This window comes from Neopelma chrysocephalum, unplaced genomic scaffold (genome assembly GCF_003984885.1).
Source record: "Neopelma chrysocephalum unplaced genomic scaffold, ASM398488v2 Primary Assembly neopelma1_26, whole genome shotgun sequence".
In the NCBI taxonomy this organism is placed as follows: Eukaryota; Metazoa; Chordata; class Aves; order Passeriformes; family Pipridae; genus Neopelma; species Neopelma chrysocephalum.
The window spans coordinates 3,589,284-3,610,822 of record NW_020897695.1 but is presented as its reverse complement, the minus strand read 5'-3'; the positions used below and the strand labels follow the sequence as shown (position 1 = coordinate 3,610,822).

At 37.3% G+C, this 21,539-nt stretch overlaps 1 protein-coding gene across 4 annotated transcripts in view; it reads left to right on the top strand.

Annotated features, from left to right (window-relative positions):
- TBC1D5 (TBC1 domain family member 5) overlaps positions 1–18,981 on the top strand; it is a 289,248-nt gene extending 270,267 nt beyond the window's left edge. For all 4 annotated transcript variants that reach the window (XM_027675357.1, XM_027675359.1, XM_027675356.1 and 1 more), the window contains 3 exons: positions 8,877–8,956; positions 9,703–9,879; positions 15,771–18,981. In XM_027675357.1, the coding sequence (XP_027531158.1) occupies positions 8,877–8,956; positions 9,703–9,879; positions 15,771–16,064 (551 nt within the window). In that variant the 3' untranslated portion in view covers positions 16,065–18,981. The remainder of the gene's footprint in view (positions 1–8,876; positions 8,957–9,702; positions 9,880–15,770) is intronic.
- Positions 18,982–21,539: the final 2,558 nt, after the last annotated feature.

The following is a 21,539-nucleotide window of genomic DNA, read 5'->3' as shown; positions in this document are numbered from 1 at the left end:
CAGTACTCCTTGCGCAAGTGCCAATATGAGAGATTGTGAAGGTTCTTTATGAACTTGCCAGTTTTGTTCCATAGAGAAAAGTGCTGAAATTTAAAAAGTTGTCTCTTTATAAGGGACAGGATTCAATCCATCACTTTCTCTGAGACAGAAGAACCTACCATTTCTTTCCAACAGAGACATAATTTCAGACCTCCAAGTGTGTGAAAATTTACCAAATAATTACGTGTGTGGCACAGGAAGCCCTTTTCATGAGAGGCAATTTAAAGGAACATTGGTTCAGTATTAACTTGAATATAGAGGTCTTTATTTAGAAACTAATTTTTTTGATGGGCAATTTATCAGGTTATAAAAGTGGAGAAACTAAAGTCATTCCACACTTGCTTTTGCTTGAGGGCAGCACTATGTAAATGCAGAAGGTTGCTCCCCCAGCTAGCTGAGATTCAGAAGCAATTTAGCTGCTTTCTCACAGCATAGAGCCTCAGCTAATAAGCCCTGGGCTTATTAGCTCCTACCAGCTCTGTGAAGACTTAGCTCACAGGATTCTGCATAACACCCTAGAAATATGTGCCAAGGTACCCAGTTTTACAGAGTAAACAGAAGTCTACCTGGTTTTATTAACTTCACCTTCATACTGTTAGTGCTTAACTTGAACCAGCTGCCAGAGAGACATCTGTTTAGGTGGGTCTCAGAAATATGTTTCTCAATATCCAGGTCTTTAAATCACTTCTTGTCTTGGAGGCAACATCACAAAAACCTCTCAGCTCTGACCCACATTGAATAAGTTTATGCATCCTGGCTCCACTAAGCCAAAGCAAACAAATCCTCTCTGAGCTACCCATACAGGGCTGATGGGGTTGTCCTTACGGTGCATTTTTTGATTTGACTTCTGCTATCTGTAGTATGTTGCTATGTCCTTCACCAGTATTCCAGTACATCTCTGCTACTCCAATGTGGATTATGGTAGGGATGTGGAAAAATTATGTTTTCATCCCCTATTCTGAACACCACCAGCATTCTCCCACTTGAATAATGTCAGTTCTCAGCTTTCATAGGTGGCGTGTAAATAACTGCACATATCTACAAAGTGCCCAGAAGCTATGGCGTCACGGTAACAAGAAAAATGAAAGCCAATCCTCTGAGAGTTCTTTCAGTGGGATCACAGGACATGTCCCTGCCACAGCCATCAAGCAATGCTGGCAACCGTAAGATTCACTAACACTTCCTGACATCTCCCAGACAAATATTTGCAGGACTTTTTAAACGCAGTTCAAAGCCACCTTTTCATTGTGATTATTGCAAACACCATGAACAAGGAAGAAAAAATATAAAAATAAAGGAATAAAAACTGTGTAGTTTGCAACTATATGTAGTTGCAAGTATCATTTTACTTATTGTGTGCAATAGCACCTTTAAAGGTTTAATTGGACTGACTTATGCATCCCTCTTTTAACAGTCAGTGCAGTTGTTATAAGAATGCATTTCATTATAAGGATCATTTGCAGTGGGGGAGGGAGAGGAAAAAGTTGATTTAATGCTCAATATTTAGAGACTGATATACTGCCCAATATAGATGTGGATGCAGTACTTGTTAAATGTATGCAAGATAGTACTGAATTCTTGTTTCTTGTTTTGTTTGTCATGTGATGAGATGAAAGGTTAGGACATTTTTGTAAGGATAAAATGAAATGGATATTATTCAGCTACCCTGTGTTGAAATGAAATACTTCAGAGTTTGTTGAGGAAGTAAGTCCATTAAATGAGTTCTCCTATGCTTGGGACATAAATAAAATAAGCCATAGTTTATAAACCCACTGTGATTAGAAATGTTGTCACTAAAAAAGACCACATCAAAGACAGCCACATGAATCTAAGGGAATTGTTCCATTTAGTTAGAAATAAATAACCTATAAAAACAGCTTATAAATAAAGAACATTAACAACTTTATTAAACCAAATATCGGAGTGGTTGCTGGGAAACAAGTATTTGTTGTATAGCATGACTTTTAGACTGTGACTTCTGGTCATTATATATATTTATATATATAGATATAGATATATATGTAGGAAGAATAAAAGTGTAACTCTTCATGCTCCATGAATTTTAACCACCTTTTTGTCACTTGAGGGTAACTCTTAAGGTCAAAAACTACTGGTTCAACTGATAGAGAGCCTACTTACTTTATACAACAACTGTGCCAGTCCTGAAAGTCCAGCTGTGTTAGGCACCTACAGATGCTTTCATCCTAGTAGTGTGAATGAAAAGGAGATTAAAATAGTGAAGCTTACACACCCCCTCATTACCTAATTAACAGCTTTCCCTGCAACTTTCAGTGAATTCCCACTGCTTCCTTCCTGCTGCGTGGTAAGCACCTCCCTGCCACTGAAATACACTGACAATCCACCCTTTCCTTTCCAGCATCTCTTAACCAGTGGTTTCTCTTACAATGTCAGCTTTAAGGGAATAAAACCTTAGCAGAAGCTAAATCGTGGTATGACTGAATTGTTAGTTTCCCCATTATTTCCATAAATACGCAGATGTAAGGTATATGTTAAGCATAATTTGCTTACCACGTGTAAATTAGAGTTCATAGTTAAGAGTTGATCTTGTCTTTGAGCAAGGGATGGACAAAATGACGTCGTGACCCTACCAACCTCATTTTCTGTACATCTGCTATGAGTTGATTGGTGACTTTTTACTACATATTTCTCTGATGTCACAAGCATTACCACACATTAAATATTGATAAAGTGTTGGTGCTCCACACAACACATGAATCAGAAGTATATACTCTATAAATACATACTTTATATTCAAATAAATGTTTTAAAGAATGCTGTACTTCACAAATAATTTCATACTTCAGATTTTTAAGATCTTTAAATTCTTTAATACTCAAATGTTGCTAAGTGATGCTTTCGATATAATTTATAATTGTTACTATAAGAGTTGACATTCACAGTGAGATAGGTAAATGATTAGGCTACTCAGCAGTGTTGCCTTCATCAATGCTTAGATCACAAATACTATTATTTTAGAAGGGAATTCAACTCCTCTCATTTGTATTTTTAATGCTGGAAAGAAAATGCAGTAGTTGGAAACATCCTGAGCTGCATTATTAAACAGCAATATGACTATGTCATACGGTGTAGTCTTTTTAGAAAGGCCACAAACCACTGTTAAGTTCTAGATTTTCTGCCCAGTTTTAAGGAGAGAGCATATTTTCCTGCTCCATCCGATCAAGTTCAGGTAGGAAAGAAGAATTTGTTGTGAAAAGAGAAAAAAATTGATTATCAGAAGCTAAAGTCTGAGTACATCCTTCCAGCCCCCTAATGTTCTTGAAAAAGCAGTCTTGCTGTTACTAGTATATCATGCAGGGAATGCTGGAAGCATTTTCTGTGAACCCTTATTTCATAAAAACAATCACACAAAAGTACTGGAATATGAGTCCGGAGAGTTGAATGTGCCTTGCCATCTGTGGGAAACTTGGTATTTTTTTGCTTTCCTTTTTTGGAAAAATAAGGAGGTGTAGTAGCACCCTCAGTTCTCCCCTTCCTGCTGCCTGCCTTGGCAGTGAGAAGGTACTTTTGCATTCTGAGTTTGAGCTGTCTTCTCAGTAGTGTAAAGCAAGGGTGAAAAAAGTCGATTTAACATGATTCTGGCACTGTTGATTGTTCACAAGTCATTGATCAGGAACTAGTAGTAGAAAGGGAGCATTCATAATACAGCTTGCAGCTATTTCGAGTTAGCTCCTCTCAGCAGGAGTCATCTTCCTGGAAAAGCCCCACAGAGACTGGCTTAAAATAGAAATCATTAGGAGAGAGATGCACTGCAAAAAGGCAGCACTACAGGAGAAAACAAAGAACCTCAGAGAACAAGGGTGTTAAAGTTATTCCCATGTTCAGTTTTCTCCACCTCCATCTGATTTTATGTCAAGTCTGTCTTATGCCTTCATCTGGCAGGGCTGTAACTGTTTGTCTCCCTCCTCTTTAGGGGAAGGGAAGAGGTGCAAATCTGTCTTCTGGATGGATGGGCATGAAGGGATGCCTGAGGGGACCTTGTCTACAGCAAACTAGTTTTCCCATTCATTTAACGCTGCTCTGGGTGGATTTGATGCAAAATCTGTATTGAAAGCAAGTGAAACTTTCAGGGAAAGTTACTTAATTTAATAAGCCTCTAAAATAATTAGGCCAAGCCTAACAGCTTTTCCACATTCAGAGAGGAAAGTTTTGAACAGCCCCTTTCCCTGGCCTGGGAACTCAGTTGTGACTGCTCACACCATCATGCAATATATAGCAGTTCAACCATCAGAGAGCATAAGCTTTCTCTGATTTTCCTGCTAGGAGCTGCTGTCAATGTTTTTCCTCTTTCATCTCTGTAGAGAGGATGATAGCGTATCTTCAGTTTAATGTTTAGCAATTAATTTAGGGAAAGGAAATGGAAATCTTGATTTTTTGAAAATTACTTCTGCAATGAATTTGCATGTGAACTGATGGTATAACTGTAAGAGCAAGAAATGAAAAATGTATTTCATCTTAAATCTTAATTTTTAGCTATTTCAACTGTTGCTAACAAAATCAGTATGTGCTACAGTGTTTTTCCATATCTTGTAGAAAAGAAGAGCACGAATGCAATCATTTGCATGTTACTCCTCTGTAGTTATAGTTGGCTTTAAAGTACATCAAGGCAGCTGATCATAGTCTCACTGATGAAGTAATTCTTGATTTACTGATCTAGTGTCTATAAAACTTAAATGAATCTACTCATTTTTGAGAGTTAAGTACACAAAATTAATTCTAATCAATTGTATAAAAGGCATCCCTTGAGTGGTGATCCATCATAGTGGATAACATTGCTGAAGAGAACAGTTCTGAAGAGAACAACTGGTTTTGCAGCTCCAGTATTTATGAGGCTTAGTCAAGAGCAGAGTCAGGATATGATAGTTCAATTTGTGATAGTCAGAGGTTTTTTAAAACTAAGTTGAAACAAATCCGGAGTCATGTAATGGCTGTCTGGTATCTCATACGTCTCACAGCAGTGCTCTGACCACCAGCTGAGAAGTTGCAAAATTCGCCTTTTGTTTTCCTCTACTAAGAACTTAATTGAAAAAAAATTATCTTTTTCTGCAGAAAAATTTGGCATCAGCTAAATGGAATCTTGAAAGAAAGAAAAGAAAAAAAAGGCAGTCAGGAATATTTGACCTTAACCTTAGTTTTCTAAGTACTATAGGAATTTGATAACTTTTGAATGACAACAGCTATCCCAATAGATAGATATTTATAGCGTACTGGACTTCGTTTTTAATAATCTAGAAATCACATAATTAGTTTGATTGATTGCATCAGTTTGTTGGGTTTTTTTAAAGTAAGAACTTCCAAATTGATATCTACAGGGGGTTTTTTAAAGATAGTAATTTTTTTATGAAAAAAAACCAAACCCACAAGTGTGAGGTACTGATATAGAGCATTGGATAAGGAAAAAAAAGCCAATTCAGCTTTAGACATAAAGCACTTCTCTCAAAGTACAGTTACATCTTCTGTGAAGGAAGAATAATTAAATTATATATCTCAGCTTAATGTAAAAGTCCCTCAGCTGAGCAATATCATATCAAAAATGCTTCCTAGAACTCTTGAAATAGTATTTTTAAGGTATTTGTACTTACAAGGGTATCTTTTGAGATACAGAAAGATTGATAAAACACTTTTGTCTTCACTTGTGAGCTTAGTTTCCCTCTTCATCTCAGCAGCTTGACTGCCCTGTGAAATCTCCCCAGCAGTGGGAAAAGGCTTGGATGAGAGTCCCCCAGGTGAGGAGTGCTGCGCCCTGGCACAGCCATTCACAAGAGGGCAGCTGCAGAGTACATACCAAGTTTCTTATGCTCCCTCCTCTTCTTCCCACCTCTCCTGCAGTCCACATGGATTTCAAAGGGTGGTTCCAGCAGAAAGATGTGATCAAGGAGGCACTCATGCAAAATCAGTGATGCTATACTTCTCTTATCTGAGGACTTTTTTTTTAAATTCATCTCTCCTCATTAGCCAGGGAAGAAGAATGAGCACTGATAAATTTGGTTTCCACTTATTTGATAGTTAAAAAACTTTGCATTCAAAAGGGATGAGGGCAGGAGATTAGAAGCCATATGCAATTCAAGGACATATTTAAGAAGAAATATTCATTGCCAGTTCCCCAGGGAAACCTTCCTTCTGTTTCATTGTACTAGAGAAGGATATCTCAACTGATGCCCCTGTGTCACAGCTGTTATTTACTAGCAGAGGGAGAGCGGCTGATGACAGGGATTTACATCTTGGGGCATTTTTCTGGGTTTAAGAGGAAATGTGCTCTTTGAGACCAAAATTGTGTCATAGAGCAAACTGCTAGTGGAACTTTTTCCAAAATAGGTTTTAGTGATTTTAACTGATTAAAAATAATAGACCCTATATATCCAAGACATATATCATACTGTACTTTAAGGATACAGCAAATGCAAGAAAAGATGTCAGAAATTCCACAGTTCAATTTTAGAAAATGTTGCTGTATTTCCTACCTTTTTTCTCTTAATCTTTTTTTTTCTGAAACTAATATTAAAGTCTGGCATTAATCTTGATAAAGTATGTGATGATACAAACATTTTTACTAATTTCTACTGCTGGCTAACTTTCATGGATCCATTCATAAGTTCTTAGAAATTTCTCAGTATGCTGGCTCTTCAAACACAGTTACAGCTGGGTTTTGTAGCGATGATAGATTCTTTTGCATTTTTTTTAAATACTGACTTGTAAAACATCTCTAAAGAACAGTAATAATAGTAGATTATTTTCAGATCATGTGGAATGCCTTTCAGCTTTTGTTCTCTTGCTCTTATTTTCCTGATTTTTTAGATTTCCTTCATTTAGTCTTCAGCATGTTGGAGGTTTGTTTTGAATTATTTTCTTGGTCCATCAGCTTAGTCAGTATGCATGCCTTAGTTCTTTAATGTATGGTTTTAATTTATGTTGGGATCAAACACTATGGAATGCTTTTCTTTTTAATGCTGAGAAATGGAAAAGACAGTTGAATTTAGTGATTCGGGCTGTGATCAAGCATATATGAATGTATTTTATTTACCAAATTGAGAGACTAGACAATTTAGATGTAAAGTGTAAAAAAGCAAGTAAAATGTTGAAATAATTATGTTTTCTCTCAATTCATGATGCTACATATTTGCAGAAAGATCTAGTTTTTTGTTATTTCTAGCCTTCATAATGTGGTGTCTTTCTCATTTAAAATTTATGCTAGACATCATTCAGTTGTACTACATTTCATTTCATTGCTGCAGACCTTGCCACTCTAATATGCTAAATAATGCATGCTAAGTAACGTGAACATAGATCTCCTTGTTCAGGTAGGCTGCCTGTGCAAACCTGAGATTTCATACCTTCACTGATGCTCTTGACCTTGATGCACCACCTTGACTTTTGTCAGCTATTGCCTTTCATGGCTCCAGCCTCTTTTATTCCTTCTACTTTTCAGATTGCTTTTTTAGCAGTTCAGTTAGTACTTAGGCTTGGATCTTTTCTCCTCTTTGCCCTTTCCATTCTTCCTTTATACCCATTACTGATTTCTGGTCCACACTCAATTTCAAGCTTGTGTTTATACACAGGTTTTAAATCCACCTCTCTGCTTTTAATCTTTCTTCTTGTACTGTATCCCACATCTCATTCTTTTGTTATTTATTCTGTAAACACAAAACTCATGCCAGATTACTCAATGCCTTTACTTGAAAACTCATGTTATGTCAGAGTTGGCGGTGTCATCATATTCATCCTTGTCAGGATCATCTGTTACAACATTTTTGGCTTTTCACTGGTTTGGGCCCTGAACATGCAGGATGTTTTTAAAAACAAACAAATGCAATGCAGGTGTGGATTAATGGTACAAAGCTTTTGATTGTGAAGTACATGGGATACAGATACTTAAGAGCAGCAAAGCATTCTTCCCAAATGAGTGTCACTGAGGAATTTGGGCTCAGAATGTGTATGTAAAACAGGAGAGGCACAAAGGAGTATCCTGTCATTTCTATTGACAGATAGCATTTCATTCTGCCAATCTGTCACCAGGAATCTTTGCTGTTTTCTTAAAGAGGAGCTAGGAGGCCAGAGAATGATCTGACATAGTTTAAAGAGTGCAGAGCTATTGAAGCTGTAGTTTCTCTGGGCTAGTTTGGACTGTAGCATTGCCTGGAGTTGTCCTGCCTCCTATAAACACTGTATACCAGGGTCCTGAAATGCATCCTTGAAAGGACCACACTATGAGTATGGAAGGCAGGAGTCTTCGGAATTGTTGGTACTGCACTGCTCCTTCTGTCAAATCAGTTTTGTTCAGCCCTGCCTCTTTTACCCAAAAGAAGGGATTGGGAAGGGAATGAAACTTCTTATAGTCTTTTTATAAAGAAGAAGAGCATTCTAGCATCTGCAGTGGCCATGGGATTAAGATGAAGATTGCTGAACTCCTACCTTGAACTTTTCTGTGAGATGCAGCAGATTCCTCTAAATGTTCTTGAATGCTTTCCAAAGCGTCTTCATGTTCAAAGCTGTACGTAACACAGAGGCTGATGTTGTCTTCTAGGGGGCAGTAGTAGCCCGAGTCCCTTGGTACACAGGGGCAATAGCAGTTCTGCAGGAGCAGAGCATTGCTGGAAGCCTCCTGGCAGTAGTGCCAGGCTCAGGCTGGCCTCACCTCTGCAGCTAATCAGGTTGTCAGCCTCTGGGTTTCAGTGTGGAATCGTGTTTGCAGGGCACAGAATTTTGGTTTTGAAAGCATCAGTCAGTGGTAGGTTCACAGCACGTTAGAATTTATTTAGGGTATTTTCTCTCTTTACCTTTTTTTTCTTTTGATGTTGCAGGAAATATTCAGGAAGTCATTTTACAAGAACACTTGGAAAAAGAAGATGAAATTCTGGTTTCCTTGGCTGGTTTGAAGCAGGTACTACTATTGCTTAGCTTAACCTTCTTGTGCCCAAGGCTATTCATCCTTTCTATTTTTTCTCCTATTTTATTCTTTTTGTATACTGCTTTTTGTCTTTTTGTAGCTGTTTTACTAGGGCATCAAGCATTGTGATGTACTTTTATTTATAAAGGTAAAGTTCAGCTATAAACAGTTTTAATTATTTGCTCGATATTTGCTCCTGTGAAAGTTTTGGAGGCCTTGAACCAGAACTGAGGAAGTGCAACCCTGAATGCTGGACTTAAGCCACGCTATCATCCTTCTTAATGGAAATGTACTTGCTAGGCAGTAACCGTGCCTATGTCCCCATTATTTAAATGTGGCAACACTTAATGTCATTGAATTAAAGAAAAAATACTACATACATAAAATGAGAATGCTGCTGAGCATCTGTAGCTCTGATTATACTGTCCTCTGCTCTCAAAATACATTTTATGAGGAAAAATGTGACATATGTTAAACGTATAATGAGGTAGGGAACAATCTTAACAGTTTCATTCGCTTTAGATTTCTTGGATAGTTGTTTTCCAGATTCTGATACAACCACACTTAACTGTAATTTGTATCTTTAATCAATATAGATATGAATATTGACTTGCTTCCTGTCTTTTCAAAGCAAATATTTTGGGGAAATGGTTTATGAAAGCATTCTGCACAGAGCTTTAGAAAATACAGAATTTCTCCAAATTTTTAACTTACATCCTTTCCCCTTCCATTCAAAACAGATCAAGGATATCCTGAAGGGTTCATTGCGTTTCAACCAGAGCCAGCTGGAAGCTGAAGAAAATGAGCAAATCACTATTGCTGATGATCATTACTGTTCTAACAGTCAGAACAAGGGGGCAGGCGATGTCCTAAAGGGACCTGTTATAACAAAGCAACAGTTCATCTCAGGACAACAGGTAAGATAAAAACATCTCAAGCAGGCCATTGGTGGCCTTCCATTTTTTGGAGACTTCCTCTAGCACGTCCAGATATTATATGGGACACACCAGCATTCCTGGTGCTTATGGAGAGTGGTTGAAAGTGTATCTTTAGCCAGTGTCCTACTCCCATCAATTATTTTTATTGTAGCCTTATGCTCCACATGTGGATATTTAAGTCTAAGTGTTAGGTGATGTTTTGGGGGAGTTACTCTTTCACGTTGTTTAGTCACAAAATCACAGATTAATTTCTTACAAAACAATGTAAAAATTGCAGGTAAATGTTCCCATACCAAATGTTCCCACATGATTATTCTCATTGTCCTTGTCCTCCAGGATCCCATTATGTAAGAGCTGATTAACTGCATTGCAGTGTATTCATGGCTAGGGCCAAAAAGGAAGTAGCAAGGAGGTTGCTTTTACCTTCTACTTCATTGTATTGACTTTCTCCTTGAATCAGTAAACAATGTTTTCACATACAAAGCATACAGTCATAGCACAAGTTCATAGACAGATGTATTTTCCTTTGATGCTGAAAGGTCCTCTGTCTAAGACTCAGTCCGACTCAAACGATATCTTAAAAACAAGTACTTTTGTATATGCTTATTTCTATATTGGAGTTCTGTTAGGTCTGCCACCCCACTGCTGAAATTCACACTTGTAAATCAGCAGCAGCACTATCACCTCAAAGTCTAACTGAGCTTGCCATCAGTTTACTTTCGACAAGTTTACTTAGGAAGTACAGGAAGTATTTATTCATTTTCAGATAATGACACAGGGTCATTTTGATTTATTACACACAATTCCCCGGAGTTAGAACACACTATGTTAAAAACATATTTTAATTGTATTTCAGTATTAGAAGCAATACTGAGATTTCTTTTTTTATACTTAGTAATGGCACCTTCAAAGAGCAAAGCTTTGATAGAAAGCTTTCCTTGTTTGTTTAGCTGTTGTCATTACAATCACTACTTTCTGCTATAATTAAGCAATAGGTTAAACTGATGTAGCATATTGGAATGTTCATATAATGACCTCCTATTTTTGTCCTTTATCTCCTGGTATTTTATACAAAGTACCTTTGGCTTTCCTCCCAAAATGGCAAATAACGTTTTTCTGATGATTTTTCACTTCTAGAAACTGGAAGGTAGAATGATATATAACATGACAACATGCTGTATGTGTGTGTGCAGACCCTACTCATGCTGGAGAAACCCTTACTCAGAGGCTGGTCCAAACCGTGTATCATGGAGGTGCTGGAGATTTGTGTTTTGGGTATTGGGAGTGGAGCAGGTGAAGCTTGGTCTGCACAGGTTTCTTTCCAATGGAAACTTTTAGGGTGATGTACAATGACATTTGGTCTTATCCCAGCATGTAGTCAGAATATATACATGCAGCCCCAGGAACTGACTGGCATCTGTGGGTCCCACAATTTCGAAGGCTGCTTGTAAGTCAACTATGACCCATGTGAGTAGAGACTGTACAAGCTGAGCTGCTGCAGAGGATTAATGAGGCATTGGCACTGCATGGTTTATGTTTGGAGGTGCAGGACATTAACATGGATTAGCCTCCTCTCCTCTTATCTTCTGAAAGTTCCAATTATGATAATAAGAAACAGCCCCTTTGACAGAAAGAAAAAGATTAGAATTAGATGTGACAGTCCAGGAGGACTGTTAGTATCCCTAGTTAGTTCGGGATAGTTTGTCTGTCTGTCTCACTATCCCCTAGTTAGTCTGTGCTGTTTCTAAGCCCATCATCTTTAACCACCATGGCTAAAATCAAACAAAAAGAGGAAAACTTTGGACCCCTTTTAATAAAAAATGTGAAAATAAAACTGCAGAATTTAGTGGACTGTGAAATTAGACTGTTAATTTATGGGGTCAGTTGTTGGCCCAAACCAGGCCACAGCCTAAGCTTTTAGCTCTGCTGAAGAAAATGGGCTGCACTGGTGCCCTGGGTCTTGCTGGGAGTACTTACTGAGAGCTGAAAGGGGATTAAAAACAACCACTTCTACACCATTGAATGCATTTCTTGCTAAGTAATTTTTACTGTATTTGCATTTTCTGTGACTTTGGTAATGCATGTAATTCTACTTGGTGGGATTTATACTGTAGAGATTTTTCTGTGCTGCAATTATAGGGATATTTTCTAGGACAGCTGGAAAAGTTACCGGTATAGCTGTTCTGTAATTGAGATAAAATCTGGTCTTTTGTGCTTGGTTGTTATATAAGTATAAATTATCATTTTTGCTTTTTTTTAAAGTGCTCTTCCTCTTTTTTGCCTCAAAATCCCCTTCTGGAAAGCGAGGATAAGGATATAGCCCTTCTTTAGAAAGGAAAGCTGCAAAATTAAAAATGCAAAAAAAGTTAAGATAAAGGCTCAAAGAAATTTGTGATGTTTGGCCTTGGTAGCAGTATGCAGTTGACAAACAGAAGGCTTCTGTTGCTAAATAATGAATGATAATTAACACATTATCTTGCCTTTATGTCTGTTCAAAGAAGGAGGCAAAACGAGATGCTGTTCTTCTAAGCTTTCTTGAATTGTATCCTTGCAGTTTTAACTCATTCACAGTGTGAAGGCAATTGAAATAAGCCTGGTCCTAGTGGCTATATTCATCAGGAAAAATTGTTTGGAGAAGCCATATGGCAACGGGCGTAAGGTTGTTAACTTTCAAAGCTACTGGAAGTATAATTCTGTCATTTTTCATTTATTCAGTAGTGGCAGCAGATGGGAAAAAACATGCTTCACGTCAGCATGAGTTTCCTGAAACAGAAACAGGCAGAAGAAAAAGGAAGGAGGTATTTTACCTCTGGAAGTATCAGTACCAAAATACCAGTGTATGCCAGGGATAGGCAAACATTTACAGGAGGCCCTTTTATAGCATTTTGGAGTCAGTATCTCTGCTTTGCTGCTTCTCTGGTACTTCAGTGAGCTATAGGTCTCCTTAACCAAACCAAAAAGTGTGGGTAGCATGAAAAGTAGTGCTACAAAGCACAACACTAACGACAAGGAATTCAGATGAGTAGTTTTCTTTCCTTTCTTTATTAAAGGGCAAGATGATTTTTTTTTAACTGCACAAGAGTGCATTTTTGAAAGCAGAATTTAGGAAATTGCAACAACAGTCCAAAGTGTTTATGATGGAGGGCCCTTGCTGAGGGTCATTGCCAAAGGCAAGACACCCTGTTATCTTTGGGGGTGCTAGAGAGGAAAATACTGATCTTGATGAGCAGGTCTGTCACTAGGTAAGAACTGTGTTACCCTACACAAGGAGGCGCCATCTCAGGTGTGAGGACTTAAACAGAGCATTCTTGATAGGTTGGAATAATAAAGTCTATAGTTTTGCGAAATGAGACTTTACTGCATTCCCTGGGAGCATGGTGAGACACTGGAACAGGTTTCCCAGAGAGGTGGTGGATGCCCCATCCCTGGAAACATTGAAGGTCAGGTTGTACAGGGTTCTGAGCAACCTGATCTAGTTGAAGATGTGCCTGTGCCTTGCTGTGGGAGACAGACTATGTGACCTTTAAAGGTCCTTCCAACCCAAACTATTTTATGATTCTATTTTGATGGAGCAGAGCCACGGCTGTGTGCTGCCTGTGTCCTCACCCCCTGGAGATGGCAGCTAACTGACTGATGGCTCATGAAGACAGCATTTCAAACAGACAAGATGAAAGCAAAAGGCTAATTAACAACAAATGATGTCTCAGCTCAGAAGTGTTTAAATAGCGAAGTATCTCTCCTTGTAGAATAGATCTGTTTGGTTTTAACTTCATGGAAACTGCTTGAAGTTTTTGACATTTGGATTGCTCTGGTTCTGCGTGGATCAGGAAGTTTTGAGATCAATTTTGATAGCGTTCAGCAAAGGCTAGTTTTTGCTATTTCTAAAAGCAATCTGCTGGGTTTTATATGAATTTTATTAAGTCATCTCAGGAAAATGAATTTGTATCAAAAAAATAATAGATGTAAATTTCTATCTGTGTGATGACTGTCTTACACTGGGACCTGTAAAATTAAAAGAAATACTCTGGACTTAAGATATTTCCATTTGAATTGCAAAATATTAAAATTAATTTATTACAAAACAGAATACTATATGTTATACTTATAATAATATTAATTGTATAATATATTATATTATGTAATTATACCTATATACTTGCAGACAACACGCAAAAATTATAAATTATTAAACCAGAATATTTTCAAAATTTACTAGAAAGGGAGATATTTGAATCCTTATTCATATAAATTTTGGTCACAATTCTGTATTTGAATACATTTTCCCATTCAGCTTTGTGACTTTTAACAATTTGTAGCTGCTATGCAAATGACAACCAAAGACTTCTAGCTCCTTCATTTCATCGTACAGTCATTCTTAATCTCAGGTGGGTTTTGTTCCCTGAGCTACTCTACAGTCCTCTTTCAAGAAATTCTGATCTATAATCAGTAATCAAAGCAAGAAAATAATTTTCAGCTGTAATAATAAATTTGGCAAAATAAGTTTTGCTAGAGGGCATGGATACCATAACTCCACTTGTCACTTGCTGATGCTTGCGGTGATCTCCATACTCCAATATTACTATGTTGAAGACCCAAGAGAATCTCATTCATATTATTCCTGTTGTTCTCTTCTGTAACTGCTTTCTTTTTTCTATAATACCCACAATCTCTCTTTTACACCAAAGTGAATGTAAATTTTTTTGTTTGGTGAAAGAATCACAGCTGAAGGGCTTGTATCGCCACGTATGTGGACATACACACTTCCCCAGCTGCCCCTCTACTTCTCCTTTTTCTCAGTCTTGCATTCATGTAATCAAATATATTGGTTTCGGTATCACACCACTTCAAGATGCTTGTACCTACAGGCTGCTTGGCAGGTTGCATTATTACTCTGAAAAAAAATTGTGTGGAAGCAACCAAGAAAGCAGTCATGCTCTTTTTAGGGAAACATAGCGCTAGACAGGAATTGAATGCCTCTCTTGCAGAAGAAAACAAAGCGTTGTCCTTTTGGGTTGCAGCCAAGCTAAAAGACTGCCAGTTTTCAACACATGAGAAATCCCATTTTACTGTATATGGCAGTCTTCCTTTCTAATTACATATAGCTCTGGCTGGAAAAGCTGGGTTTCTCCTGAATATGGCTAGTATAATGGAATATAAGATTGCAACATCATGGAGTTTTCTGATACACTGATGTGCAGTCTTTTTCCACTACCTGAATGCTCAGGGACACACATTTCCCAAGGTCTAACCAGACAGAATTGGGATTCCCAGACCCTCATTTTCTGAAAGAGTTAGGAAATATTCAACAACACTAACCCTAGAAGCCCTGGGAGCCCTGATCTTTTGAACACAAACGGGTGCACACTAAACCGGTCTATGTGTGGCTCAGATTCCACAGGTCAGGGTTTTACTAGGAAATTTGATATCAAACCATTCCTCTGACAAGGTCCAAAACGCCATTGTTCATGCAAACCAGCAAAAAATTCCTCAAAACTACTTCTACTCAAAACTACTTCTAATTACTGCAGAAAACCAATATAATTACTGAAAATCTTCACAACTGTAAAGTATGTGTTTGATACTTAGCTGCTGTGATCACTACATGGATGCACTGTGATGATAAGACATGTAAGACTGCTATACCCAATAAAGTATTTTTAGTGTTATATTTTATGCTTTTGTAAATGACAAATAAATTATGTCATCTGAAGTTAATATCCGCTTTATTTTTTACTTTATTTGGACATTGCTACTTTTGGATAATAATTATTCGTTTGTCCCATTTCCATATCCCTGACATGCATCATAAAACTCGTTATTTGGTAAAAGTGGTACACACTTTAAGTCCTTTCTGTGCTGTTTTCTCACAGACTACGACTGACTCGAGCACTAGTGAGAACAAGAGTGCTGATGACTATATTATGGTTTCCAAAGAAGAGGAAGGAAGTAAAAGTGCTGTTCCGGAGCCGGTGCAGTCCCTTCAGGCACACAAGGAGTCAGTGGTGAAGCCAGAAGCTCCGTCTCGTTCTTCTTTGATATTCTCTGACCCACTGATGGGTTCAATTTCAGCCTCCTCCAGCAACCTGAGCTCCAGCCCTGATGACGACAGTAGTAACAACAGCAAAGATTCTGACTTTGCTATTGTCAGCCCACTGGACATCTAAAGAAACAGGTTGGGAGAGTTTGGGAAGTCAGTCATTACAACTCAGTTCAAATGCCTATGATTCCATGGGCTGGATACTTCTTAGGATCAGAAGGGCAGAAAATAGATAGAGGTAACCCATTTCAGCTGCCAAAAGCCTAAATTAAAATTAAAAAAAAAAAAAGGCAACACAAATTTGACCTTTTCAAAAATAATATACACCTTTTAACAACTGCCTTAAATAAAGACTCAGTAAAACCCAGTTCTAATATAGCGTTATTCTTAGTTATGCTTTTACTTTACTTAGGAGTATTTTTGCTATGGAACTGTTGCTTTCCCAAAACATAGAATAGTATGTGCTAGGTACCATAATGGAAATGTGTAGATACTTGGCATCAGACTTGAAGCAGCAAAGACAAGCCAGATTTAATGTCGTCCTTTTACAAAATATGCTTGACTGGGTATTCTGAGTAGGAAAAGGTACTGTTTCTTATAAGACTGTGATTAGAGAAGTAGGGAATGACTATCAGAAAGATTAAAAGGATCATCCTAGTAGTAAGTTTGTTCTCCCTTAAGGAATCCTAGTTTCTTCATTTTCATGCAGCAATAGCCTGAGGTGTGTTCAAGCCAGAGGTCTGTGTAGTTGTTCCTCAGCGCTTACAAGAGGCTATGTGACAAACTCCTTGAGAATGGGAAGCTATACAACAGAGCCTTATTTCCCTTTGTCTACTTTTTTTTCCCCTTGAGTGTCCCCAGTTCACCTCTTTCCCTCTTTATATTTGTCTACTTTTACTTCCCCTGGCATGAATTATTTTTTATTTTACTGAGACTACCACAGTTAAAACAGTAGGTGCAAGGGAAATAACAGTATTTCATAGTGTAGACCTGAGCCAGTTGAACTAAAACTAGCTTGAGTATGATAACTTACCAGGGAAGGTTGCAAAGTAAAATGAAATGTTCATAATTAAAAGCACTTTATGTCTCATTGCTATTATCTTCTATAGACTCTGTTTACATATATTCCTATACAATTTCCATATTTCTAGTCAAGAAAACATAATGGTGCAGCAGCGTTAACCAACAGAAAGTTTCTAATAAACTCTATAACTTGTTCTTCTATGGAAAAGTGTATTTCTTTCCCATCAAGTAGCTAGTGCATTTAATAAGAGCTTTTTCAAGTAGATAAGGGGGGTTTTTTTGTGCTCTCTGATCCCTTTAACCTCTATTGGAATTCAGAAAATTAAACCAGTGGTGAGTGGACACCTCCTCTTGCAGGGTCCACACAGAGCTAGCTTGAGGAAGGAATGCTAGTATATCGCTCTATAACAGCAGCAAAAAAAAAGTATTATTTGCTTTGAAGATGCGTATACATTATACTATGCAACAACTTCGTAATTGCATGGCGAAGCTTGTGTTTATTCGAAGGTAAGAAATGGTTGTTATTTGCTGCTTAGTCTGTAACTGTAGATGGAGTGAAGTACCGTATTCCAAAGATGAGGTGATGTGTGATTTGCTGGTCTTAGATTTTACAAGGTCTGTGTCAAAGGCTGAATTGAAGAGTTAATTGTCATGTAATTACATAGTAGTTGCCATATCCTTACATGTTCAAAAGCTGCCATGTAATTCTTTGGAGATTATTTGTGCCTTGTAAAATGTTAAAATACTAGAATGTTATGAGCAGGCATAGCATCACACCTCTCTGCAACAGAGTGATGCGACCAGTCAGATGACTGTTTAGATGAAAGATCTCAAATGCGTAACATTTACAAAAGGTGTTTATTTTGGTTTAATTTTAAACTTCATAGAAAATCACTATGGAATTCAGCATGCATGCCTGTCTTCAGGTTTATTTCATTTCCCTGAGTTTGCATGAATGCCAGGGGATTAGGTGGCTGTTGATTTATTTAGGTCTTTCAAGCTTTTCTAGCCTTAACCCATTAAGCAAGGCTTGTGCCACACCACCAAAAATGGGAATCTGTTCAAAAGCTACCTGTGGAAAGAGGAAAAAAATATTCTGGGGACAGAGAGAAAAGTTTTATATTCTGTAATAGATAAACCTTCAAAGATTCCAGTACTTTGGCGGGAGGAAATGTTTTTACTTCTTTTTTATTTTTTTAAGCATCAGTCTTTTGATTTCTATTCTAGTTGGTTGTTTCAGGGATCACATTGCTATTTTCTTGAACGGTCTCATTGCCAATGGAAGAGTGTGATTTTTACAGGTTTTTTATTTTTGTAAGTTAGTTGTATCTTTAATATTGCATATTTTAAAACAGCAGTAAAAGTCTGTAAAGATTTTGGGAGTTTCCAAGAAGTTTTCTCTGATCAGTGAATACTGATGAGCTGAATGCGTATCATGCCATGGGACATGATAAAAATCTTCAAAAGCAGAGAGATGATTATACGAATAAGAATAGAGCAAATTCCAGTAAATGAATCTGCTTTGGCTGTACCATGTCCTTCCATATCTCAAATATGTTGTCTCTGATACTTGATCATAGTGCAGAGATAGTTAGAATTTTGGTATATTCATCAAGTTAGAAACTTATAAGTTAGATAAAATGTCAAATTATCGTCCTGTCTTGTGTTTTGTTAAGAATATACTGAGAGAGAAATTGTCATTTAAAACATGAGATTATTCTTTTTCTCCAAAAATGACCTGTTCATAATGCTCATGGATAACAATAATCAGATAGAAAAATTATATGCGTTGCAAATTACCGATGAAAACTAATAAGGCATTAAGATATGTATCTGAGACTGTTGTACTGTATCTCATATCTGTAATTTATTACTTTAAAGTCCCTTGCATGTCATGTCAGTTGTATGTACTGCAGAAAGGCAGTATCATATTTTGACTAGGTATTGATTTAGTCGTGGAGCTTTGCATCTTTACTCTGGAAGAACATTTCGCCCGCTTTATTAAAGAAAAAATTAACAAAGTTTCTGGGCTGCGCTTGTGCTGTTTTCTCAAAAAAGAGGGAAAGCTTTTTGGCTAGAATACTGGAGGTATTATTTCTGAGAGATAGGGTGATTAAAAACTTCAGAACTATCGATATAAGCACAAAGTTTATTAATACTTTAATCTGATTTTATATATGTGATCCAGGGAATAAAACTGCTTGTCATTTATCTCAACTGAACAGTATAGAATATTTCCTATTTTACCGTGTTTCTTGTATCTGAAAATAACGAACCAGAATTTAACATGGTGTAACTTTTCTGCAATTTCATAAAACTCAGTATAGTTTCATCGTTGTGTCTCAGTCACAGTACCTGTTTCTGTACAGTACTTATCTGAATCTCAATACTTTATTTCACCTTCTTAACTGTTTCCTATGATTCTCCAGTATGTTCTCATTAGGTGGCACTGAGGCAACTATTTAAAAGATTACATTTCAGATTTAAAGTGTACTTTGCCTGGCAGTTACAATGTCATCTGTTCAAATACAGCAATCCTAACATGAACAGATTTCCAAATTCTCGGTGTCAGCCCTTAAATAGTACTTCTGATTTTGTGCTGCATGTGTTGGTCTTGAATGAATGATTCTAATGTTTTATTAGACTTGAAAAGGTGCAATTTCATAAAATAAACTTCATTTGGCTACAGAATAGTAATTACACTGTCTCATAATCTGTGCTGTTCTTTTGAGAGTGATTGTATACAGTCTCTGCATTAGTATTTCCTGTGTCACCGAGTCTGCTAGGCTCCAGCTTTAGCAGTTAGCTAAATTTAGAGATGAAAGAGCATGAAAGAAGGTCATCAGAGAAACAGCAACTTCAAATGTGCACACAGGCAACTTGTTTGCCTGCTTCTCACAACGTATTTAACCACTACAGTGGTAAGGGAGGTTTTAGGTATGTGGGAGGATCCTGCAAGAGGCAAAATGCATAAACCTAGAAACAGACAATGAGCCAGAAGGGCCGCAGCTTGAGACTCTCTTGAATTATGGGTTCTTTAGGGGAGGAACCATCTTTTTCTCCATTTGTACAGACCTTCTAGCATAGTTTGCCATGATCACAAACGCTGTCAAGATGATGATGATGATAATAATGATAATAATAATGTACTCCTTATTTCACCAGGTTTTGCTCTTTCAAACAGCGAGCTAGATTTAATTCAATAACAGTAACTCAGCTGATAGCAGTAGTGTAGTAGCAGAGAAGTTTGGTCCCACACTGCTAAAATAAGTGCAACTGAGGAGCAGTCACTTAAATAAATTAATTAAAACCAAAGAAACCCCATACCAGAAACAGGACAAAATTATTGCCAAATACAAAAAGCTGTATTTCTTTCCAGACATATACAAAGTATAAGAACTGTTTTCTTAATTGTGCTTCAGGTAGCCCTTGTGTACCTCATTTGACTACATCAGGTAGGTTTGTGCAAACCTATCTCTTTTTTTAGCTTGCAATAGCCTAGTGATGCAAGGATGTGGGAAGCATTAAAATATGTCAGCTGCAGAGGGAAGACATTGCGGTTCCATTTTCTGTGAATGGTAAGAATTTGATCTTTCAAATCCCTCTGATTTAACACTTTCACTGTCCTCCATGGTGACAACATGAAAAACCCTGTAATCATTTCCAGAGATCTGATGGGAACTCTGCTGCTTAAATCATCACATGCAGTTGTAGAGCTTTGAGATGAGAAAGTTTTCACAGCTTTGCCTTTGACTGTGAGCTTTAGGGACTGACTAACTCATACAAAGAAGCATTCAAAGATACTACAAATTATCATGTCAGTATTTGAGACCTTTTGGAATATAAATGGCTACATAATTTTGAGATGTAAGAATAGTTGTCACAATATCTTTACTTCACACCTGCTGTGTTAGTTGAATTCAGTGGATGGGGAATATAGTAGCATTTTCAGAGTATCATTATATTGCCCTTTAAAATAAGAGAGAATATAAAGCAAACAGATATTAAAAGGTAGATTGTCAGAGGTGTCATATAGCTTACTGGATAATATATACCTCTCTGCAATATTCAGGAACATTTATAATTTTTAGCCATAAATGGGGGGACTTGCAACATGCTGGAATACATGACAGAAAAAGTAAATGAACACAAGCCTGTTCTTAAAACCATTTTTAAAGCTCCGAGGATAAAAATACAGCAAAAATATTTTTTAAAAATGTTTAAATACACACAAAACTTGTTTAGACCTGCAAAGATTATCAGGTCTCAGTGAAGTTTCATCTAGTTTAGAAAAGTTAGATGGAACTCCGGCCTCCAGGGAATAGCACAGTGTGACTTACAGAAGCACCTAAAGGTAAGAGTTTGGGACCACAATCAACTTCTACTTCAGACCAGTAACTTTCAAAATCTGGAGAAAATTAATTCCAGTGTATAAGCAATGAATTGCACATGTCTACTAAGTTGTAAAGAAGTTGTGATGGGAGAGCCCCTCAGCAGACGCTCTTTCCAAACTTCTTTTGTTCTCATTTCCCACAGCCAAGCCCATCTGGTAGTTTTGTGATACCAGGCATAACCCATA